General features: G+C 33.2%; 3 protein-coding genes across 3 annotated transcripts; 1 reads left to right on the top strand and 2 right to left on the bottom strand.

The window, feature by feature from the left end:
* Window positions 1–3,819: 3,819 nt before the first annotated feature.
* On the bottom strand, window positions 3,820–7,746 carry LOC126689151 (E3 ubiquitin-protein ligase MIEL1). The gene is made up of 12 exons (XM_050384204.1): window positions 7,548–7,746; window positions 7,348–7,435; window positions 7,130–7,186; window positions 6,975–7,007; window positions 6,783–6,860; window positions 6,543–6,586; window positions 6,393–6,433; window positions 5,217–5,299; window positions 5,048–5,139; window positions 4,879–4,948; window positions 4,685–4,726; window positions 3,820–4,274 (listed from the first exon to the last, which is right to left on the bottom strand). Exons 1-12 carry the CDS (start codon window positions 7,595–7,597, stop codon window positions 4,149–4,151), a joined length of 804 nt encoding a protein of 267 aa, XP_050240161.1. The 5' UTR covers window positions 7,598–7,746; the 3' UTR covers window positions 3,820–4,148.
* Window positions 7,747–14,816: 7,070 nt separating this feature from the next.
* Window positions 14,817–16,004, top strand: LOC126690295 (uncharacterized). Its single transcript, XM_050385409.1, has 3 exons — window positions 14,817–15,339; window positions 15,726–15,838; window positions 15,960–16,004. The coding sequence occupies exons 1-3, from the start codon at window positions 14,817–14,819 to the stop codon at window positions 16,002–16,004; spliced, it is 681 nt and encodes a 226-aa protein (XP_050241366.1).
* A 1,706-nt stretch (window positions 16,005–17,710) lies between these two features.
* LOC126689150 (lipase) lies at window positions 17,711–22,473 on the bottom strand. Its single transcript, XM_050384203.1, has 11 exons — window positions 22,241–22,473; window positions 22,078–22,147; window positions 21,238–21,323; window positions 20,669–20,734; window positions 20,481–20,528; window positions 20,282–20,349; window positions 19,932–20,004; window positions 19,695–19,856; window positions 18,623–18,817; window positions 18,441–18,529; window positions 17,711–18,182 (listed from the first exon to the last, which is right to left on the bottom strand). The coding sequence occupies exons 2-11, from the start codon at window positions 22,142–22,144 to the stop codon at window positions 17,969–17,971; spliced, it is 1,068 nt and encodes a 355-aa protein (XP_050240160.1). The 5' UTR covers window positions 22,145–22,147; window positions 22,241–22,473; the 3' UTR covers window positions 17,711–17,968.
* Window positions 22,474–22,705: the final 232 nt, after the last annotated feature.

Genomic DNA, 22,705 nt, shown 5'->3' with positions numbered 1-22,705 from the left:
ACATGAAATTAGCATGTTATGGGTTGAAGGTTAACGGGTTTGTATCATATTCGAGTTGACACGACTGACCCGTTTAATAAACGGATTGGGTTAGTGTCTGTTGATACCCATTTTCGCGACACATTTCTACAAGCCCGATTCAACCAAGTCCGACTTTATTGTGGGCTCAATTCATGTATTATATTATATTTTATTCTTTTAAGCATGGCCCAAACCCATGTGACTTATGGGGAAAATTAAGGATGTGTGGTTTAGAAAGTATGGGTCGGTTCCTTTCGGACCTTTTGCATGAGCCCAGCCCATGCGTGCTACTAAGTGGGAAAGGGACACTGGTAGCACCTCAGGCTCATGGAATAGGTCTTGTATCCAAAATTTCCACCCTAAAATAGATTTTATGCTTTGGGTGACTGTGGCCTAAAGTTTCTACCCTAACCCACTTTTACCTTTAAAACATAGTTGGCTCTCATTAGCCAACTTCATCTGCTAGGCCTCACTTAGGTGAGCCTCCCAATGGTCTGAAATGTCTAACTAAAATGTCTGACTAAAGGCAACCAATTAGAGCAAACCTCCTTTATTTCCAAATATGTAAAAAGCTTACCAAACTCTTCCCTAAACAAAAGCAACCCAAGCCAAAACACCAAATTGGTATCTTAAGGGATAAAAGCCTCTTCCACTACTCAAAAACCAGTCAAAAGCAACACCCCAAACTCTATATAAAACTCTCTCTTCAGCTCATAAAAAGGCCAGCCACGTTTTACCCACAAACCTGAAACTTCAGAGCAAAACTCCATTCATCCAGTCAACAATCTCACAATTCCAGAGCTTGGGAGTGGAAATATAAGTATAGGGGAACCTTCCCTTTCTTACTTACAACCTCCCTCAATTTCCTTTTCTGGGTGACTGTGGGTCGAAGTTTCAGACCTGTTAAACCACGTTTTTCCCATAAAACTGAAACTTGAGAGCAAAAACTCATGGAGTCAGGAAACATTCTCATAATTCTGAACCTTAGGGGTGGAAATATGGGTATAAGGGAACCTTCTCTCTCTTCCTTACAACCTCTTTCATTTTCCTTTTTTGGGTAACTGCGGGTCGAAGTTTCAAACCTGTTATGTTTTTATACTTTTTTTACACTTTTGTTAGTAGCATTTTGATTCTCTATTGTCAAAGAATCATTAACCTTTTGTTTATCATACATTTGGAATTTTGGGCTTGATTCTCCACAAATAAACATTTAAAAAGAACTCAAGGGGAGATTTGGGCCGTTCTCACTTTTTCAACCCTTGTCGCAAAAACGTCCCCAACAATGTCCAACACATGAAACTCGTTTTACTCGTTTAATTAAATAACATTTTACCAATATACCCTTCAAATCCTAGCTATATAAACTTATTAGTTATTGTAATTTATTTTCTTTAGCATGTTGTGATTGATTATTTGTGGTATTGAGATATGTCTTAATTTTAAATGATTATTTGTGATGCATTTACTTGTTAGTTCTGAATTTAATATTAAAAAAAATTGGCTTTTCATAATTTAGATCAATTTGGATAATACTAAAATTTGTATTTTTTTTCGCTTGAATAAAATTTGATAAATGAGTCAACACGACTAACTCATTTAATAAACAAGCCATGTTATAGTTGAAAAATCTTGACCCGTATAACAAATGTGTCGGGTTAGTCTTGACTCATATAGTCAAATACTCATTAGTTGACATGACACGAACCTAACATGCGAACACAAATTGCCACTGCTAAATAAAATAGTCTAAAATAAAATCTCAATAACAACTATGGAAGGTAATAGCCCGCCTTTTTTTTTTCTTTTCCGTTCAATTGAATCCTCTAAGCTTCAAATTTATTCAATTCAAGTATTCTATACATTTTTGTTAAAAATTTCCATAAAAAATTTATTTTCACATGAAAAAAATCTAAAAAATTAATAAAAATAATTTATAGATTTTTTTATGTGAGAATTATTAAAAAAAAAAAAAATCATTAGTTAGTTGCATATTTCATGACATTTTTTAAAAATGTATTTGGACAAAAGCCTCAATTGAATAAATTTGAAACTTAGAGGACTCAATTGAACGAAAATAAAGTTAAAGGATATAAATAAATTTTAGTCAAATTTAGAGGTACATCTTTCATTTTAGCTATATATAAACTTTGAGAAGGTTAATACTTTTTATGGTTAGAAACTTAGAATTTATAAATTAGTGACATGGATAGGAGGAAAAAATAGTACTAACTTTGATAAGGTAACTCAATTGGCCTTCGTTTCATACCCCATATTCCAATCACCATGCATTGTCACCCCAACAATCTATAGACTCTGGACCTTACAAATCCAGCTACATGGGATGGGAGCAGCATTTAGAACTTGCTATCCTTTTTTTCTTTTGCTTTTTTTAAATAAATAAAATTAGTCAGGTGTTTGAAATTTTTGGAAACACAATTTAAATTATATTTATAGCAATCTTATCCTCTGTCAGCCTATCAGAATTATAACGCCAACCTCATCATCAATGCAAACCAGGCATTCACAACGCCTAGTGACCAAAAAAAACAAAAAAAAAAAAAAAAAACAAAAAACACAATGGAAGAGAATAGACAGAAATTCAGATATGCTCTAAAATAATTGGTAGATTAGTGACAGAAAAAAGCAGGGATGCATGCTATACAAACTTCCAGCCTATGATAGATGAATTGGATCGTCCATGTAGTTTTCCCAAATTGGCCTGCAAACCATTAACCTTAAATTTGGGTCTAATCATAAGCTTGATCCAGTCCACCCATCACATTTTTCAATGGGTTTGACTTACCTCCAGTACTTTTATAATTGAAATCCCCTTTTGTTTTAATGAGAGACTATCACGTCACTACACTCCCTTGGTGCGATGGTCACTCCACAAGTATAAGTGCTTATAGAGTGTAGAGGACAAGGGCCGGGGTTCAAGTCTCCAAGAGGGAGTTTCACACACATATACACTTAGATTAAGTTAGAGTAAAATTCTATCTTGTATAAAAAAAAAATTTAAATAAAATGTGTAAATTAAAACACATACCACTTGGTATTGTATATTTAAAACAAAATGACATATCTAATTAAAAAAGTAATTGAGGTAAATCAAACCCTTTTTCCAATTAGGCAAACAGATTATTAATAATAGAACTGACCCATTAGGTGCATCAATGCAATGGACCCAATACGATACAAACACATGTCTAAATTAAAAATTCTCAGAATTATAGAAATTACTTCTTATTAAAAATCTGTTTGGATACCGCTTATTTACTAAAAACTGAAAACTTATTACTGAAAACACTATAACAAAATAATTTTTAAATGTGTGAATAGTGCTATAGGACCCAAAAATGCATGGGTATGTGCATTTTGCTGAGTTTGGCAGTCCCATGAACAGTGCCATGAGATCCCAAAAAAAGGCCAGAGGCCAAACACCCAACGCATCAGTGCTATCCAAACACACACTAAGCATACATAAAGCAAATCATTATTTTAGCTGCTGTCATTCAGGGTGGAAATGCTTCCTTTCAAGGCTATATCAATTGTACTGGTTGCTTTATAAACCTCCTTGGAAATGTTAAGTTGTACAGGCAAATGAAATTATAAGTGGTGAGATATCAACAGATTATCACAGTATCTCATGGTCAGCAACTACCACTTGCAAGGCATGTAACAAGTTCTTAACACTTGTAAGGTTATATATCACATAGGCATCAATGGAGGTTATCACATCACATTTCATAACGAAAGCAGTCAATGAATGATCAGATATCATGCATTGTCAGTCATCCATAACTGGAAAACAGTGCTCCATTAAATTACTGTACATATATAATGTTTACAACAACCAAAGGGCTCATTTGGTTCTTCTAACTTGATAAATAGAAAGAAGAATAGCCTGAGAGTTTCCGAGGCTTGTACATGAATGATACAGTGACAGTCGTTTGGATCATAATGTAATGATACAAAATCAAAATAAATATCCCCTTCTAAGAAGGACGACACTACGACAGTTCAATATGATTGAACAAGCAATTAAATACCCCCTTCTATTTAAAAAACCACAGGGTGCAAGCTTTCAATAAGCCTGCCTGGCTGGATATATTTCTGTAATAGTATGATCATTGAGGAAGAACTGGAGGGGAAATTGTACGGGTATTATATGACTCGCAATGGCTGCATTTCTGCCCAATTATGTGAAAGTAAACTTCAGTTGTATCATTGCAATCATTACACAGTATCCAGACCTGCAAAAAATACTCTTGCTTCTTAGTGTTTTCCAGCAAAGTTTGCTCAGAGGTAGTAAGAGTTCTATAAGTGTGATAGATAGGGATACGGGTGTGCCTTCTCCTTGCTAAGTTTTCAAAGTTTTGGACATTGAAAAACAAGGGGTGGCCTTTTCAGTTATTACACCTTCCTTCCACCTTTCTTTTTCTATATTCTTTAGGAATGCGTAGTGTTTGTGCATGCAAATATATTTGCCAGATGAATGCAAACCACAAGCAATACATAACCCAAATACAATTATAATCTAGCCAGAGAAGGTGCTTAAGGTCTCTGCATGAGCATTTATAGAATTCATGAATTTTTGAAATATGGGCAACAAGGAAATGTAGCACCAAATTATTAGATAAGAACAAGGATGATAAGTAAGCACCTTCTTGTGACGGTAATCCTCAGGCATGGCAGTTGCTTCTATCTGATAACATAATAATAACAGATTGGAGTGAAATTTCTGTTTACGCAAGATAATTGCTATATGGAAGCACAACCAACATGCCACTGAATCTTCATAAATATACACAGATCAAATACTGTATCTGCAAGAATAGCTAAATTGAATAAGTCTACCTCCTCATCTATTCTCTTCCAGATTCTAGACATGTCTATTACTGACTTTGAGCATATGGGACAGCAGAATCTGTGCGGCATGACAAAATCAAGTTAGAACTTAAAAAACATAAATGTTTGGCCCAGTCAACAAATAACACTAAAGCAATAAGAAGTAAAGGTTGCTTACTTGTCACGCTTTACCATCTCTCCATAACATTCGCAATGCATTGTGTGCCCACATTTCATTACAATTGTGTCCTTAAGTGAGTCAAAAAGATACTACAAAAATACCATTATATGTTAGAACATCAAGCAATTCTATTTCAATACACAAATGAAGCACACAGGAAGCAAACCTCATAGCATATTGGACAATGGTGCCGCATGGAGTTCTCCACACACAAATGGTTATCACGCAGACTAACCGAATAGCAAGACCCTATTAGTGGAGTAAATATTCTAATTAGAAAATATATAATTCAAAAGAAAAGGGAAGAAAGAGGGGAAAATAACCATATTTATGCATGTATAACTCATGGAGCATACTCAAATTCTTTGGGAAAAGGGGCTCACATAGTCAACTCCAATCAGGAGGAAAAACTGCATGTCAATTTTGAACATGACAAAAGACAATATAGAAAAATACATAGTGCCGAAGATTTTATACGAGAGCACATCCAACATGCAAGCACTGAGTTATGAAACCATAATATATGTGGCATCAGAAATATAGGAACTTTCAATAGCAAAAGGCCCTTATATGAGAGCATATAAATATAAACAGGTAAAACTTTTAAACTTATGTTCAATATTAGAAAATATAAAACAGGGCTTATGCTTCTGGGAAATATGCTCCAAAAGAACTGGTTACACATTCATTCTTTTGACATCTTAACTATTTTTTCCTGTCTTAAGGTTTTTAACATCTTACATATTCCCAACCCTTGAAGATGAAACATAAATTTAGACATTTGTAAAGAAGATCGATCATAAATTATAGTTCTTCCTCATGTATAATACTCTAGAAGATCCATCAGAACTTTGACAGCATATTATATTGTAAAGCATTCAAAGGCTTTTCCTATTGCAACTTTGCAAGGCAATCAGGATAACTACATTTCCTTCAAGCAAGACCAGATGGGTGATAAAATGCCTGATAAATTCTGCAAAGTCAAAGAATATCACCATGGACACCCAATTTATGGATCAATCAGCAACATCCCATTTCACCTAAATTTCTTATTTTAAACAAAAAAAGGAACCAGAACCCTCCAATCTTATTGTATTACTCTGGGTTGCACTTGCTGGGTTATCTACATTCACTGGAAATTAAAATATGATTAAAACTGATAAGCATCCACGTAAAAATGAATGGACAAGCAAAACAAAACACAAAAATAATAACTTAAGTTTAACAGAAAGACAAACAAAAAGAAGAAGAAAAAGTGACGTACTGCTTCTGCTTTGTGCAACTAAAGTAACAAAACCAATCATAATGACAAATTTCTAGTTACTGGGGAGGAAGTGCATACCACACTTTTTGCAATGAAAGAAGTTCTCGCGACCACCAACTCTGATAGAAAGAACAGAATTTAGATCAGTACATCTTTGATATCACCAATTCAATGATAAGTGAAAATATAAAAAAACAAAGAGACACTAATCATACTATGCTTACTAACCTGCATATCCCACAATCATCACAATGAAACTGCGCTTTCTCAGTCTGAGATTAGTTAAAACAACAGTTTGCATCAATAAAAAGAACAAGTAAACAAACAAGGATATTAAATCTCATTCTAGATTATCTGGACAAAAAAGTTTTTTTTGATAGGTAAAACAAAAACACCAAAAAAAGAAAATTTATTAAATATTTCTTGGATTTTCCATTTAAATAGTTGAATCTGAGATAGTGTAATTACATCATCATCATAGAATTTGCAGACTTCGCAAAAATATTCCCCCATATTTACACCACAGTTGGTACAAACTTTAGCAACCTGGAACAATAAGAGAATATGAACTAAACCAATTAATACATAACAGAAAATCAGAACAAGAAAGCTTTTAGCTTTACATCACCTTACACACACACACACACACAAAACACTTACCGGCTGCTCTGTGTCACAAACTGAACAAACAACCTTAAACAACAACAACAACAGCATCATTAGCAATTCACAACAGTGTAAATTAATCATAAAAATTGTTTCTTTTTAAAAGAAAAAAGAAAAAGAAACAAACAGATAAAGCAGAATTGTCGTACTTGTTTAACATCGTATCTAACGAGTTCATGCCGATCAACTGGGTTCCCCAACATGTTCTAATAAACCAAACATGCATGAAAATTAAGAAAGACCCAGATCAATAGAGGTCACAAAAGGCAAATATATTAATCTAAAACAAGATAAAAAGTCCCAAAAAGCTGTGTCTTTGTGTATGCGTATGCGTGTAGTAATAAACTAATAATGCATCAGCATATACCGTGGCCTCATTGTGACAATGGCGACAATCGTAGATCTCGTTGCAACAAGGAGCTCTAATCATGCACCTCCTTCTATAATGCTTGCACCTTAAGAGGAACAAAACAAAACAAAACAAAAACAGAAACCCAGTTAGGAAATAACATCAAAAACTGAACGCAGTGAGTTGAGATAAGGGAAATAGAGCTGGTTTGTGTGTACCCGTAGCCCATCTTCCCAAAACTAAGACGTTCATTTGCTGAGCCTTCCATGTGAAAAGTAGAGAAATTTACAGAGAGAATGGCTCAAAGACAATGAAGGAACCGTAGTTTCCTGATTTGGGAAGATGGGTGGCTCTCTTTTTTGGGTTACTTTTGTCTCAATCTTTAATAAGAGAGGGCAGCCATCTTTGATTCTTTGTTATTAAAGAAAGGAATAGGTGTGAGAATCACCCTTTATTCTTTTTTATTTTTCTTTTATTTTTTTATTTTTTAAATATTATTATACTAAGTGAGAATTTAGTCAATTTACTATTTGATGATTAGAAGATGGGATTAAGGTCAAACTATGATTAGAGGTTAGAAATTAAAAGTTGGTATATCGTCAATTTACTATAATGATTAGAAGATTGGATTAAAGTTTTTATTTCTTTCATCTAAAACTTTTTAGATATTGGTTTCCTGATAGGTAAAAATTATTATAAACATGTTCAAATAAGTGGTTTCACTAGCTTATTTGGTAAAACTTTTAGTTATTAAATAGTAGGAGGCATGTACTTTTTTTTTCTTTAAATATAAATCTTACTCTAACATAATATAAGTATATATACGTGTATTTGTGTAAAATTTCTTCTTAAATACTTATATTTTTTAAGTTGATTAAATAATTTATACTACTAATAACAAGATTCTCTGTTTGGGTTTCATCATTTTGTGTACTAAAATATTCTCACACAAATTCTTAAATTTTCTAAAATACTTCTATCTTTTATTTAAATCATTTTAAATTTAAAAATACAAACTAGTTGAAAGAGTAATTTACTACTTTAAAAAAAAAAAATCGTAAGTTTTAGACTTTTTTCTTTATTGAAAATATTCTAAGAATTAGGGCACTATTTCTATATCATTTTTAAACATTATGACACTAAACATAAAATAAAAAATAAAAAAGAGTCTTACCGCACATGCATGTGTGATGAGACTAGTGTTTAAATAAGTGGATTTCACGGCCAGAAATTTTAACTTAATTCGACAAAAATTCATATCAACTAGTCCTATTGTAATTACCAAACAACTTCTATTAAAAAATTTAATATTATCCCAAAAAAATTTGAAACTTAATTTATGTTAAATATGGGGATAAAATCATAAAATCACTCAAGGATATGCATGTATCATCATAACCTGTGAATGGTGCCCACTTGGAGTGGATAAGGAGGGGTCAGTGGTATGGCAGGAGGTGTAGTGACTTGGGGACTAAGCGACAGACACCGTGACACCGGCGAATCAAATTTCAGAGCAGGAGACTTGAGCTGAGCTTTTAGCAACGAATTCAAGCCATCGTTGTGGGCATTTTAACGAACAACTAGTACTCATAACAACAACATTAGAGCAATTGCTTCAGCAGGTGTAAAATATAAAAAGTGTAAAATATAAAAAATATAAAAATTTACACAATATATTATAAAATAGACGCGTATAAGAGGGTTTTTAAAAAAAATAATTATAAAACACATACTATATTATAAGTTAGACAACATTTCAAACTTATTGCATTTCTAACAATTCGAGTCTGGTGGACTCGATTTACCCAGAAATGTGACGTGGACAAAGTAGGAAATCGAGTTTACTGAATTCGATTTCTATACATAGAAATCGAGTTTAATAAACTCAATTTCTGTGTACAGAAACAAAGTTTAACAAACTCGGTTTCTACACATAGAAACCGAGTTTATTAAAATCGATTTCTATGTATAGAAACCGATTTCAATAATACTGAGAATGCTCATCATTTCTGCTAAAAAAATCTCAACTCAACATTACACCCAACAACAACAAAAAAAAAAAAAAAAAAAAAAAAAAAAAAAAGGAACATAAGACCCAGAAAATATTAGTTTAGGCCTGGTGCCGTGGCGTCTCCGCTTAGGCCCAGAGGCCGTCCGCCTAAGCCCAGAGACCCTTTTGCTCCAGTGCCTTCGCCTACGAAGAAAGCGGCGGCGTCGTCTGGCTCTGGAAGGCCACGTGGCCGTCCTCCTAAGAAGGCTAAGACTGCGGCTTCTTCGGCTCCTGCTGTGGCTCCAACTGGCGGCTCGCCGAGAGGGAGAGGAAGGCCTAAGGTCAAGCCGGCTGTCGCGCCAGTTGGGTGTTGAGTTCAGCTCAGCTTAGAGCTGACTAAAGACTGAAGAGAGGGAGAGAGAATTTTTTTTTTTTTTAATATTAGTTTAGTCGCCGTCGCCGTCCCAACAACCGGTATCATTTTCTCATTTGATCTTCTATGTGGTTTTTGGGTTGTGTCTTGTTTTCTGGGTCTTATGTTCTTTTTTTTTTTTTTTTTTGTTGGGTGTAATGTTGAGTTGAGATTTTTTGAGCAGGCATCTCAGTTTTATTGAAATGGGTTTCTATACATAGAAATCGATTTTAATAAACTCGGTTTCTATGTATAGAAACCAAGTTTGTTAAACTTGGTTTTTGTACACAGAAATTGAGTTTATTAAACTCGATTTCTATGTATAGAAATCGAGTTCAGTAAACTCGATTTCCTACTTTGTCCACGTCATATTTCTGGGTAAATCGAGTCCACCGGACTCGAGTTGTTAGAAATGCAATAAGTTTGAAATGTTGTCTAACTTATAATATAGTATGTGTTTTATAGTTATTTTTAAAAAAAACCCCGTATAAGAGCTTGCAAAGGTAAAAATAACAATAATAAATGATTAAAAATGATTATTAAAATAAAAATATAAGTATAATAGATAATCTGATATGAGTGTTTTGTAAAAGTGGTATTGTAAAATAGAAAAAGTAAGTTCTTATACTAAAATAGATAATAAATTTTACATGTACTGGTGCTAATACTCTTATGGGTCTATGGTTTGTGTCTTGTATTCATTTTCTAATTTTATTTTTTGTACTCATTTTCTATACTTAAATTTTGTACTTATTTTTTGTTTCTATCTTTTCCTTTTTGTTTGATATCATTTTCTACTTTGTCTTTCTCTTCACTTTTTTTTTATGACAATCACCAACAAATAAAAAGAGTGTTCTTTGATGCGACAAATCAGTGATAGTAAGACTCACAGATTTTTTTTTTTTTTTTTTTTTCGAAAATACCACTGTATTCATTTTCAAGAAAATAAAATTGAATACAAATATAAAGCCAAACAAGTTTTTTAATGGTGAGTCTCACAACAAACTGAAACGTATACAAAATATGCTTTTTTGATAGAGCCAAACATATCCTATATTTCCTTTTTCCTTTTTCCTTTTTCCAACTTTTTTGGTTTGGGTGAAAGACTCCCCACTGAGCTTTTAAAAATTACCACTTTAGATACGAGGAAGATTTATAATGTTTAAAATTTTGGAATTTGCAATGAGATTATAAAAATAATATATACACATTCATAGTGAAACCACTCTCTATTAACTGACTGTGTTTTGCTTTTGATTATAATAAAACTTGGAAGACGATATAAAATCACGTTACCTAAAATCATTTTACACTCTCTCTGCAGTCTGCACCAACTTCCACATGGTTTTCAGTAGCATCTGTCCCATATGGTAAAAGGCAAAATTTACTCTACCCCGTCGTTTATTCAAAAACCTGTTCTTTATTACATAAACACAAAATTTTTTTTTTTTTTTTTAAGTAACAACTCAGCCAAACTATTTTACTCACAGCAGACACTCAAAAATCTCATAACTAATAATGTGATATGTTAAATTTGAGAATATAAATTTATGTCAAGCCCAATATCAATGAACTCATCACTTGAACACCTATGATGTGAAAAGGGTTATCAAAACACAGAGGGAGAGAGAATGTATCTAATATATTTGATAAATATAACACCCATCTTATAATAAGATTCTCATACAACAATAGGAATATTTATATTAGTGCTTGTATAATAGAAAAAATGATCATATCTAAACCAACCAAGTCAAAATTTTACCTATATCAGGCCATGTAAAGTTATAATAAAATATATTATTTTTATAATAATTACGTATATTTACACTATCATTATCACTATTCATTTTGCATTTAGTTTTTTTATTTTTTATTTACGTATTTCAATAATTAATGAAAAGATTGGGTGGTGGTAATTATACGTGAATAAAGAGAAATAATTTTAAGAAATCAATAAAATTTGATATTTTAATGAAATGCAGTATAAAATATATAATATAATATAAAGTGTTTTGATAAGTAAATATGTAAAATAAAATGAAAAAAAAAATTATGTTCTTATGCTAAAATTAAAAAAAAAAAAAAAATTCAACTAGAGGTTCATATGCTTTTAGGAAAAAATAAAAAAATAAGAGTAAGGTTTTATATGTAATGAGATAAATAGGGGATGTTGATATGGGACCAAATGATGGCATATACACATGGGCCCATGCCCTTTTTGGTACCATTTTTTCTTGTCGATAACAGAAATCAAAACAATTTATCAATTTACTAATTTATATTTATATCTAATATCCCCTATCTTTTTTTGCTGAATTAATATCTCCTATCTTTATTAACCTTTTCTCTTTGACATGACATCTCCAGATCTGGAGCTTTCTTTTTTTTTTTTTTTTTTTGCTGGGTAATTGGTTTATAGGGGGATCGAACCCCGAGCTTGACAAGACACTAAAGTCCGGGTACCACTCAGGCACAAGGCCCGGTGGTGATCTGGAGCTTTCTTAAATAACTATTCTTTATGACTTTTAGATAGACTATCCAAATCTTTAATTCGAACAACTCACATAGGTCTGTGCATTGAATGTTAAGATGGACCCTGAGATGTTTACAAGTCACAACCTCCAATCGGATTGTAAAACCTAATAATAAGAAGGAAAAAAAAAAGTTGCAACCTTCTTGGGGCATTGCTACTTTTACTATTTTCTTTATTAAAAAAAAAAAAAAAAAACATCTAATACAATTTTATAGAACTTATAACTGGTCAATTTGGATGGAGAGGAAGAGAAGGGGATCTATAAACTGGCCATACAAGAATTTCGCATACAATGAACCCAATCTAATTTCCTACTTTGTTACTGATATAAAAATTTATTCCGCAAAAGTATTATCCTCTAAATGCAAAGTGATATATTTATATATTTATTTTCCCTTGAGTTCTATATTTATAACATGCTGGCACAATAAATTATACTATTAGGTAAAATAGAGGGGGAAGGGGGCAGGGGAAGGAGGGGTTAATACTTTTTTTTTTTTTGATATCAAGGAGGGGTTAATACTTAATATGGCATTTGCGCTATTGTAAGAGAAACATTAGACTAATTTATTTTTTGATGGATACATTAAGATTTGAAATTATAGTGTCTGTTTCATAATAATTGTTCTTTATTATTATGTTAAGACACTATTTGATTTTGGTACATACAAGATTTGAACCCTAATCTCTTATTCAATGACAAAAAACATTATAATTTGAATTAACTGGAATTCACCGATTAAGGTAATTTCAAGGAAGGTGGATAAAGTTATAACTTAATTTTATAATTTATTCCCCATTAAAAAAAGTATAATTTATGTCATTAACTTATGAATTTGCCCTCAACAATATTTATTGTATTTAGTATTTACTAAGTAAGTTGGTTACAAATTAATTAGGCACTCTGGCTAATTCAAATGTACTATAAAATAGATTCATGCATAATGCATTTCCCATAATTGATTTCCATGAATAAATAATCTATCCATCTGTGACAAATAGTTGGTCATAATATAATGAGTTGACGGCTTCAAATGTACTATAAGATAGATTCATGCATAATGCATTTCCCATCATTGATTTCCACGAAAATGAATCCATCAATCTATGACAAATAGTTGGTCATAATATAATGAGTTGGATCTGGTTCGTGTTGAATCCATGTATACAATTAGTGTATGTTTGGATTCGGCTGAAAGTGTCTGCGTCTGCGTTTTTCCAAATTTTTTTTTTTCACGCGTTTTAGGGACAAATTTTACTGTTACAGCTATTGTTCATGCACTGTTCATAAACAGTAGCCGCAAAGTTTGACTTGTCAAACAATTTTCAGCCAATCAATGCACATCGTGCACTGTTCACGGACCCACAAGTTTCACTTTTCAGTAATTTTTTCATTAAAAATGGGTCCTACCGTACTATTCACACATTTTAAAAAAAATTTGCTACAGTGTTTTTCAGTTTTCAACTGTATCCAAACGGACCCTTAATCAACTGGTCAATGAATTTTTTTTGTTTGAGAAAGTTTTTTGGTCAATGAATTTAACATTTGGTTTTAGATGTGTTTCATTCCAGAAAAACTCCCAATTTTCAAACAATTATAGTCAACAAGAAGAGCCCAAATGAGCATTTGCCTCTTTCGCCCAAAAGATGTAGTAAAATACCCCTATTTTGAAACTATTTAGCAAAATGCTCCTGTTTTGAAACTCAATTTTTAGAAAATCGAGTTTTAATGAAAATCAAGTAATGTGAGAAATTTTACATGGAACTCAAGTTCCATGTAATTTTTTTATTTTAAAGTTTGATTTCACATAATTCGATTTTTAGAAATTTGATTTTTAGAAAATCGAATTTAAAATAGAGGCATTATGCTGGAAAGTTTTGGCATAAGAGGCAAATATCCATTTTGGCCCAATAAGAAGCAAACCAAAAAGAGAAAAAATTTCCTCTAAACTGGGTTATAGCTCATAAAATCATCCAAATGTATTAAATCATAATATCATATCATACATTAAGTCATTTAAATAAATTATGTGACTAAAGCTATGCGTAACTTGACCCATAATGGATCACATGAGCTTTCCTTTAAACTTGTTTGGAGGAAAATTATGTTTGAAATTATGTTTATTCAACCAAAAGCCTCTTAAAAAAACAAAACAAAACAAAACAAAGGTCATAAATTCACATTGCCAGCACAATTCCTTCCTAAAAGGGACGTTTAACTTTGCCTAAAAATACACTTATATATAGCTCTATTGAAATTGAGCTTCGTAAAGACCCATCCATACCTTCAAATTACCCCCTGTAGCTGCGTTTTTGTAAAACGCAGCTAAAAAACGCGGCTTAGAGACGCGTTTTTTTTAGTGGTTTGTTACCAAGGTATTGACACCACATTACACCCATGCAATGCTCTATTCCAACACAAAGGTATAACAAAAACAGAAACAAAGTTTTCATTTCCATCTCTATCTCTCCCAACAACAAAGGGAGAGAATATATACGTACTTTCTCTCTCTGTCTCTCCTCACAACTTGTTCAACATTTTACACAAAATGGGTTGTGGGGAATCAAAACACGATGTTGTCACCGACAACACCATCCTCCGCAAGAAACCTAATGCCAATTCCAATTCCAAGAACAGCAAAGACATAGAAATTGTCACAGAAACAAACACCAAAGATAGCACCACGAACTCATCGGTGCAAAAACCGGAGAAGGTGACTAAAGAAGACAATAACAAGGAAATTAGTGGTGCAATTGAAGCTGGTGATGCTAAGGTCATAGGTGAAAACAAGACTGTGAAGGAAGGAGATGACAAAGAAATAGATAAAGGGAAAGAAGGTGGTGATGAAAAGCAAGAGGGAGAGAGATTTATATCCCATGACTCACCAAACCATTACTTTTCATCAAGGAAAGATGAGGAAGCAGTGGAAGGGATTATTTCTGATGCCAAGTCTGAGTATGACTCTCCACATGCAGCAGAGAAGGAAGATTTGTTGAATGAGAATGTGAGAGCTGATAATGCAGTGCAGGAGAAAGTTGTGGCTAATGAAACAAATGCAGAAAAGAAAAATGGTTTGTAACCTATGCATTTTTATTAGGGTAATAACTTTTTTTTTTTTTTTTAATAATTTGATAGTCAGGGAAGGGGGATTTGAACTCTTGACTTTTTTATTGAAAATACTAGAAGATGTCAATTGAGCCTAGGTGGCTATTAAGGTTAAAACATAGATATATACAGTTGTTTATAGTTAGTTTCTCTAATTAATTTTGAGCATATGACTGCCTTGAATATAATTATCATTGGGAAAGATAACATTATTTATGTTACATTAGTTAATGTAGACATGTATTTTAATTTAATTGTAACTAAGTTTTGTCTTTTATTAATATGGCTGACTATATGAATGTATTTTTCTTGATTCCTTTTATTTCATTGAAATAATTTGCTACATGTATAGGAGAGGCCTTAAACGTGAAGGAAGAGAATGTGGTCAAGAAAGCAGAACCGGAGGCAACTGTTGAAGCAAAAGTTTCAAGTCCTGCTACAGAAGAGAAGGATAAAAAAGCTGAGGTATTTGAATTTGAGGGTTCAAAATGATTTTACACTTGATGAAATATAACAAGATTTTATTTTTATTTTTGTTGGGAAGAAGGAAACTTAGAAGAACTTACAAAAGCTTTTGTTTTTGCAGGAAATTAAGGCTGATATACCAACCAAGGATAAGGACACAAAGTGAAAGAAGAATTAGGATAACATGAAGCTTGTCATGCGTTTTGTTATCAAGTTTATGGTTTCAGGATTCATGTACTTTAATCTAGGTCGATACATGCTTGTTACAGAAAACAGCTGATCATATACATTTAGTGTTTTATGGTAAACTTTGTTCTTTTTGTGATCCCATGTGTTCTTCCCCCGGCACTGCCACGAATGTAGACATTTCAAAAGTCTCCAACCAAACACAACATGGTTTTTAGCAAGATGTGGAATATTAAAGCATAAAAATGAAGATAGAAGTGAGATCTTTTGTCTTTATTGAAGACAAATTTTCTTTCATGTAACAGTACTCAACTTTTAATTAATTTGTTTATTATTCATAATCATCTCAAAATTTTTGAGACTAAGGCTTGGTCATTACTTTTGTTGTTGTAATAGCAATCCAATCTCGAAACCAAATCTTGTCAATGTGTAGCAATATTATACATGGATTTAAAGTAGGTTCAAATTGGCTCAATTGGTAAGGTCAAAATCTATTATCGTCAAACAAACAACTTGAGTTCAAATCTCACCTACACCAAACCTTTTTTTTTTTTTTTTGATATTGGACTTGATGATAAAATTAATAATCATCATAAAGCAAACCCCAAAAGTGTACACACACATGGTTACAAAGGCTTAGCCACAACTTTACATCCCAACGTTATGGTAATGCAAACAAACGATATTAAAAATTTGATATGGTTGATCTTTTGAACAACCAATATTATTATAATGGTCTATTCTGCTTATGTTTATTTCTACTTAAGCCTTTAATATTTACAATAAAGAAGATTTTAGGGCCAAATGTAATTTGTGTCGGTAAATCCGTATTTAAAACCCTATCTCCAATGTAATTGAGTTGTAATGTTAGTGTGTACATTAGGGTTTGAAGATCCACATGGAAGACAGAAAAATCAGCTCAAGAGGAAGAGTTTTAGTTGCCTCGACGGCTCGACACATACTTGATTGTAGCTTGATCAGTCGAGCTTCATTAAAAAACCTCAACTTCAAGCTCGACACCACTAGATCAATCGAGCCTCAAAATATTTGTTTTCTAAAGTTGCAACCAACGATGACTAGAGGCCTAGAAATCTATGCACTAGGTTCCAGAGCATATATAAACTTGTGTTAGATCATTATAAACATAGAGAGAACACTGTGTAAAGAGGAGATCTTGTTGTGACAACTACGCGCCACGGGTTTGTACCAAGCATTGTCTCCAAGACTTAATTGAAGATCAAAGAGTGTTCATAGTGAAGTTCCTACACATAAACTAATACAATCAAGTTGTTGCGGTGAGTTAGACACAAATTGAATATTCATGCACCGTTGTAGAGATCCACAAGACAGGAGTCCAACCAAGTTAGAGCTTTGTGTGGTCCCGCGAGTAAGTTTTGCTATAGGGAGCAATACAAGGATTGGGATATTGTTTATTGTAAACTTCCATTTTGTCTTTAATGGATTCTTTAGTTTGATGGTAAGCAACAAACCACCCGTAGGGTTTTTCAGTTTTAAGTCAATGCGGGTATAGTGATACCAACTCTCCAGGGAGTTCTATGATCTTATCTATCCTATCTTCATTACGGATCTACCTCATCCTCTTGACAAGAGCAAAAAAGTGAGTCTATTAAGGGTCACACCATTCTTTCCATTAGATGCTCTATAAAAAGGAGGGAAGGGAATGTGTAAACAATGAAATCAATAGTGATCATATTAACAAGGATGAAGATGTACACAATTCGTATATACACAAATTTCTTTCCAGCCCCAGCCCTTTGCAACAATATAATCAACTGCCAAAGCTTTCTGGAAGGGCACTAAACCAAAAAAAAAGAAAGAAAAAAAAGATGAAAATACTCTGTATGGGGTATTAGATTAAATGTTAATTCATATAACAGACCTCTCTAGCTATCTTGCAAGAGATTTCATACTCCCAGCCATATCTTAAACATTTTTGCCCCCAGTATCTGACTCTGTATTCAATTTAATAACTGGTGTTGCAGGATTTCTGGATAAGATGAAGTTTCCTCCGAGATCAGTTGTACCATAATCCACAACAGGGGGATCCATCACAATTCTGCATGTCCCTGGTTCTCCGGACATTAATGCAACACCATAATAAACTAAATGGTCTGAAATACTGGTCCCGGTCACTGACCTGCACAACATAGCCAAAGAATTTGTAAAATTCCTCTCTTCTCAACGAGATAAGCTCACTGTATCAATTCATTATGTTTTCCAATGTGATGGAAGGGAGGGGGAAAAGGATATAAACATTGAATGACAGATGAATATTCTAATTTCATGAATTCATTAATTAAAATAAATTTCCAATATCAAAATGCTGAATGAAGTAGTTAGGTTTAAATGAGGGGTAGTCTCTTCAATTATCTAAAGCGCATCATAAGAGACACACCTGCTACAAGATGGGTCTTCTCCAGAACCATCACAGACCTTCTCAATATTATAAACAAGACTTCCCAATCCAATGTTGTAAAGCCACACCTTAAAAAAAATGTTGGAAGCAAATAAGGCACAATAAAAAGATAATAAAGCATTACTACATAATTCATCACTTCATTTGGGAAAAGGATATACCTCTCTTGGGAAGTGGTGGTATGTCTTTTGTGGGAAATAAGGATAGTATGGAGGCAAATGAGGCACAATATCATGCTCATTTGTGACTCGAATTGTGTTTGGGACAAGCTTGCTATAGTAAGATGCAAACACTGCATTACCAATACGGGGTTGTCCAAATGTCATAACTTGAACATTCCGTGCTTCATGATTAACCTGGAGATAAACAGATAGTCCTTCATTGAAACACCAATTGTTTCAAAAAATGTACTTCCATATCAAACTTTCCATAAGACCTAACATCTAATGAAACAGTAGAGAAAAGGATGAAAAAGAAACAGCTCAGCAAGCAGTCGCAAGAAATCAAGTAACAAACTCAGAACTTTATTTCAAAACAAGTTTCTCAAAACTTGAACTTCAAATATGGTTTCAACAATGGCTATGGGACACACACACACACATATTAATAAGTAGCTATTGGACAAATATATTTTCAAGGAGTGAATATGATTAATGAATAAAGTTATTTTCATTTGAACTCCACTTCTAATAGATTATATGAAATACAAGTCAACAATTACCGAATTAGAAAATGGATTACCACAAGTTCCACATACAGTTAACCATCCCAAAAGAACTTTGGTTTGACTATACAATGCAAAATATAACAACTAAGTAGCAAAAATAAAATCATATTACACCAAAAAAAGAAAAGAAAATCATATTAAACTTAATGCTAGCAATGGAATTTGGGATCAGATAACATAACATGCATAAATAAGTGGAAAACATTGTCATGTGTCGAAGAGTCAGGCCACCATTTTCCATGTCCACCCACTGCTGTTAAGGAACACATGGCAGCCAGAACATACAACCCAGCTCATACAAGCGATCCTAAAGAACAGTACATATTCAAGTATTCAACCCTATTCAGCATTTGTAAAGAACCTCAGAGCAATGTAGACATTGGAAACAACAACAATAGTAATGGACTTTACTAAGATTATTAAATTTAAAAAGTAAAAAATAAAAACCCACCCCCCAAATCATACCCAAAAATATCGCAGTTGAATTAAGTCTTATTTATGATTACCTTTAGGTCAATCCCACAAAATGCGGCCATTGCCCCTCCCATTGAATGCCCTGTCACCATGATGGGAATGTCTCCATAGCACTCCTTTGCCCTTTTAATAGCATTTAAAATTGCAGGGCGTAGAGTTGTGTTGTGGTAAGCATAATAAAATCCACGGTGCACCTAGAAAGAATGAAAAAGATCATGAGAATTGATACTGTTTAAACCCATTAAAAGAAACATTTCTGCAATACATACCATTGCATCGGACATGCCAGGGTAATTCAAGTCAAGCTGTTTCCAATATAAGTCTTCGATCCAATTCATTATGCTGTACACATGCAATTCAACCATTCTGATAAGTAATAAGAATTTATTGATGAAGAAACAAGAACTCTATGTTCACGACGATGAACAGTATGTAAAACAATTACAATCAAATCAACATGAGGAACTAAAAAGAGAGCTGGGAAATCAAAAATAGAAGTACAATGTGTAAAACCCCAAACCTGAGACCAATCAAAAAGGGTCCTGATTAGCAAGGACTTCAAATGATCTAAAAGTCTCTTAACAGAGTTTATGAATAAATAAGCCAGAAGAATATCTACCTGTGTTCCTGAGTTCCTCTAAATGCAATCACAATAGCATTAAGATCTTTTGCCACTCCAACAAAACTCTGCAGTAGATCGTCATAGTATAATCAAGTAAATATCAAAGGCAAAAAGAAAACTTTTGAGTAAATAAATGACAGTATAAGACCAGGAAAAACATTATATAAATTAAACGCAGTGTGCTATAAGAATGCACCTGTAAGCAGTGCTGAATGTCAACAACCAACTCTATAATTTCAAATTCCTGTTTCAATCAAAAACAGCATTAGCCCAACTTTTTTAATTAGGAAAAGTAAAAGAGACCAACTTCTAGCAAGCATGTAAGTCAAAGCTTAGTTTTGCAAATAGTTGAACTAGTGAAGTTGATAAAATTAATCTCAGTACCTTTATCAAACCATTACATCTTGAGCACGTCCAAGTAAATAATTGTGTCATATCTGTCACGTACACCTGCAAGAGCAAGAGCATCAATCACCAATTTGATGTCATGTAATCTCTTGGCAGTATTATCTGATATTAAAAACTTTGAATTGCAATTTGGAGCACCATGAGATTGACTTGCTGCAACTAGATTTACACCGTTTTGACTCATGCCAAGAAAGAGTGTGATAACCAAAGACTAATCTTTATGTATGAATACCTTAACTAAATGGTTTGGTTTCTCCATTTGGACCAAGGTCAACAACGTATTTGTGAGAGTTTAGATTACAGGGGGTACATTGACTCGTCTATTATACCATTAAAAAATAGAAGGGTAGAGTAAGTCAACTGGCTAATTTAGAGCTAAGCTCAAAACTTCTACACAACTCCGGGAACTTTCAATGCCACCTCTTATTAGATATGGAAATCTTGATCAACTCGAAAGACTTGAAACACTCCATGTTAAAGCTACAAGTGAATTGTACGGTTTAAAATGTCCCACTAATGATTTTAAAAAGAATTCTAGAACTTACTGCAGAAGCATACTCCACTAATATTGTGGCCAGGGTATGATTGTAATCGGATTCATGACCCATCTTGTGCTTGAACAACTTAAGTTCTACAAGTAAAAAAGACAAACCTCATTAGAATGTGTCACAGAATACAGCAACATACATTATAAAGTAGAATGATTAAATATGCAAAAATATACCCCCCCCCCCCCCCAAAGCACCCAACGAAATTCTTCCTAAAACCCACAATTAAATGAATAATAAAGCCTCTAATACAGTTAACTAATCCTGATTATCCTGATTTCAAATGCAAATAATATATCTCTACTAGCGAAGGTTTCGCGGCTCACTAATTCATTTTCCTTTGATTTAAAGGGCGAGCATTGGGCAGGGACAATCAGGTCAATCGAAATCTCTCTAATTAAACAAAACACTCGAAAAATCATCCCTCAAAGTTTGCCCGATAAAAGAAAATTACTTATGCTAAAATAACGATTAAATTACTAAATCCACCATTTCCTAACAGCATAAATTTTTGGCACAAGCGATAATTTATCATGGTATCACAGCAATGGTACATTAAATTCACAATTTCCTAACGGCTTAATCTTTTAGAACAATTAATAGTTTATTATAATGGAATCGATACGGGCGAACACGAGTTCAAAGCCTGTTTGCACTAGTTCCAGCAACTATAATATCAAACCCTATACCTAATAATCAAAATAAAGTCCAAATGCATAAATGAATTTCCTCACAGAACCAGCTATAATCAAAAAGAGAAACAAACAAAAAGCTTATATAATTGATAATATAAATTTATAAATTCCATTATCAAAAAAATTAAAATTAAATTGTTACCTCTCGCACTAGAAGAGGCAAGAACACATGCAATGATCGCCCAAATTAACCACCTACTTTTCCCCATATTCTGTAAAATTAAAAACAAAAATAAATAAATAAAAATTAGCAAAAGAATTTGGGTTTATATAAATTTTTCTGATTGACGTTGATTAGGGCATGCCTGAGTTGACTTTTTTCTTTTTTTTCCTGAATATGAATCAAAAGGGAACTGGGTGGACCCGACTGCAAGGTGAATTCGGAGCTCCGGAGGGAAACCGGGTTGGTGATCCGTACAACCAATGTGAGAGATTTTTATAGCTCGGTCCCTCCGGTAGTTTTGGCAAAATCGGCGTGTGCTGAGCGACTTTCTGTTGGAGAGAGAGAGAGAGAGAGAGTTGTGGAAGAAAAGAAAAGAAGCATGAAATTCGAAGACGGAGTCGTTTTGTACTTTTTTCTTTTTCTTTCTGTGGATTACCGAAATTACCCCCAGTGGATATTCTTTGGATATAGACCGTTGATTTTTGTTGTTGTTTTGTTGGTTATGACCGTTGATGGTTTCTGATGCGTCGCCGTGTGGCAGTGAGAGATCAGAGAGTGTGAATGTATTCACTATTTTGGGTTCGGTGGCTCTTGTTTTTGTTTCGTA

This window comes from Quercus robur, chromosome 6 (assembly GCF_932294415.1).
Source record: "Quercus robur chromosome 6, dhQueRobu3.1, whole genome shotgun sequence".
Taxonomy (NCBI): domain Eukaryota; kingdom Viridiplantae; phylum Streptophyta; class Magnoliopsida; order Fagales; family Fagaceae; genus Quercus; species Quercus robur.
Note: the sequence above shows the minus strand (reverse complement) of the source record. Positions and strands in the feature narration are given on the sequence as shown.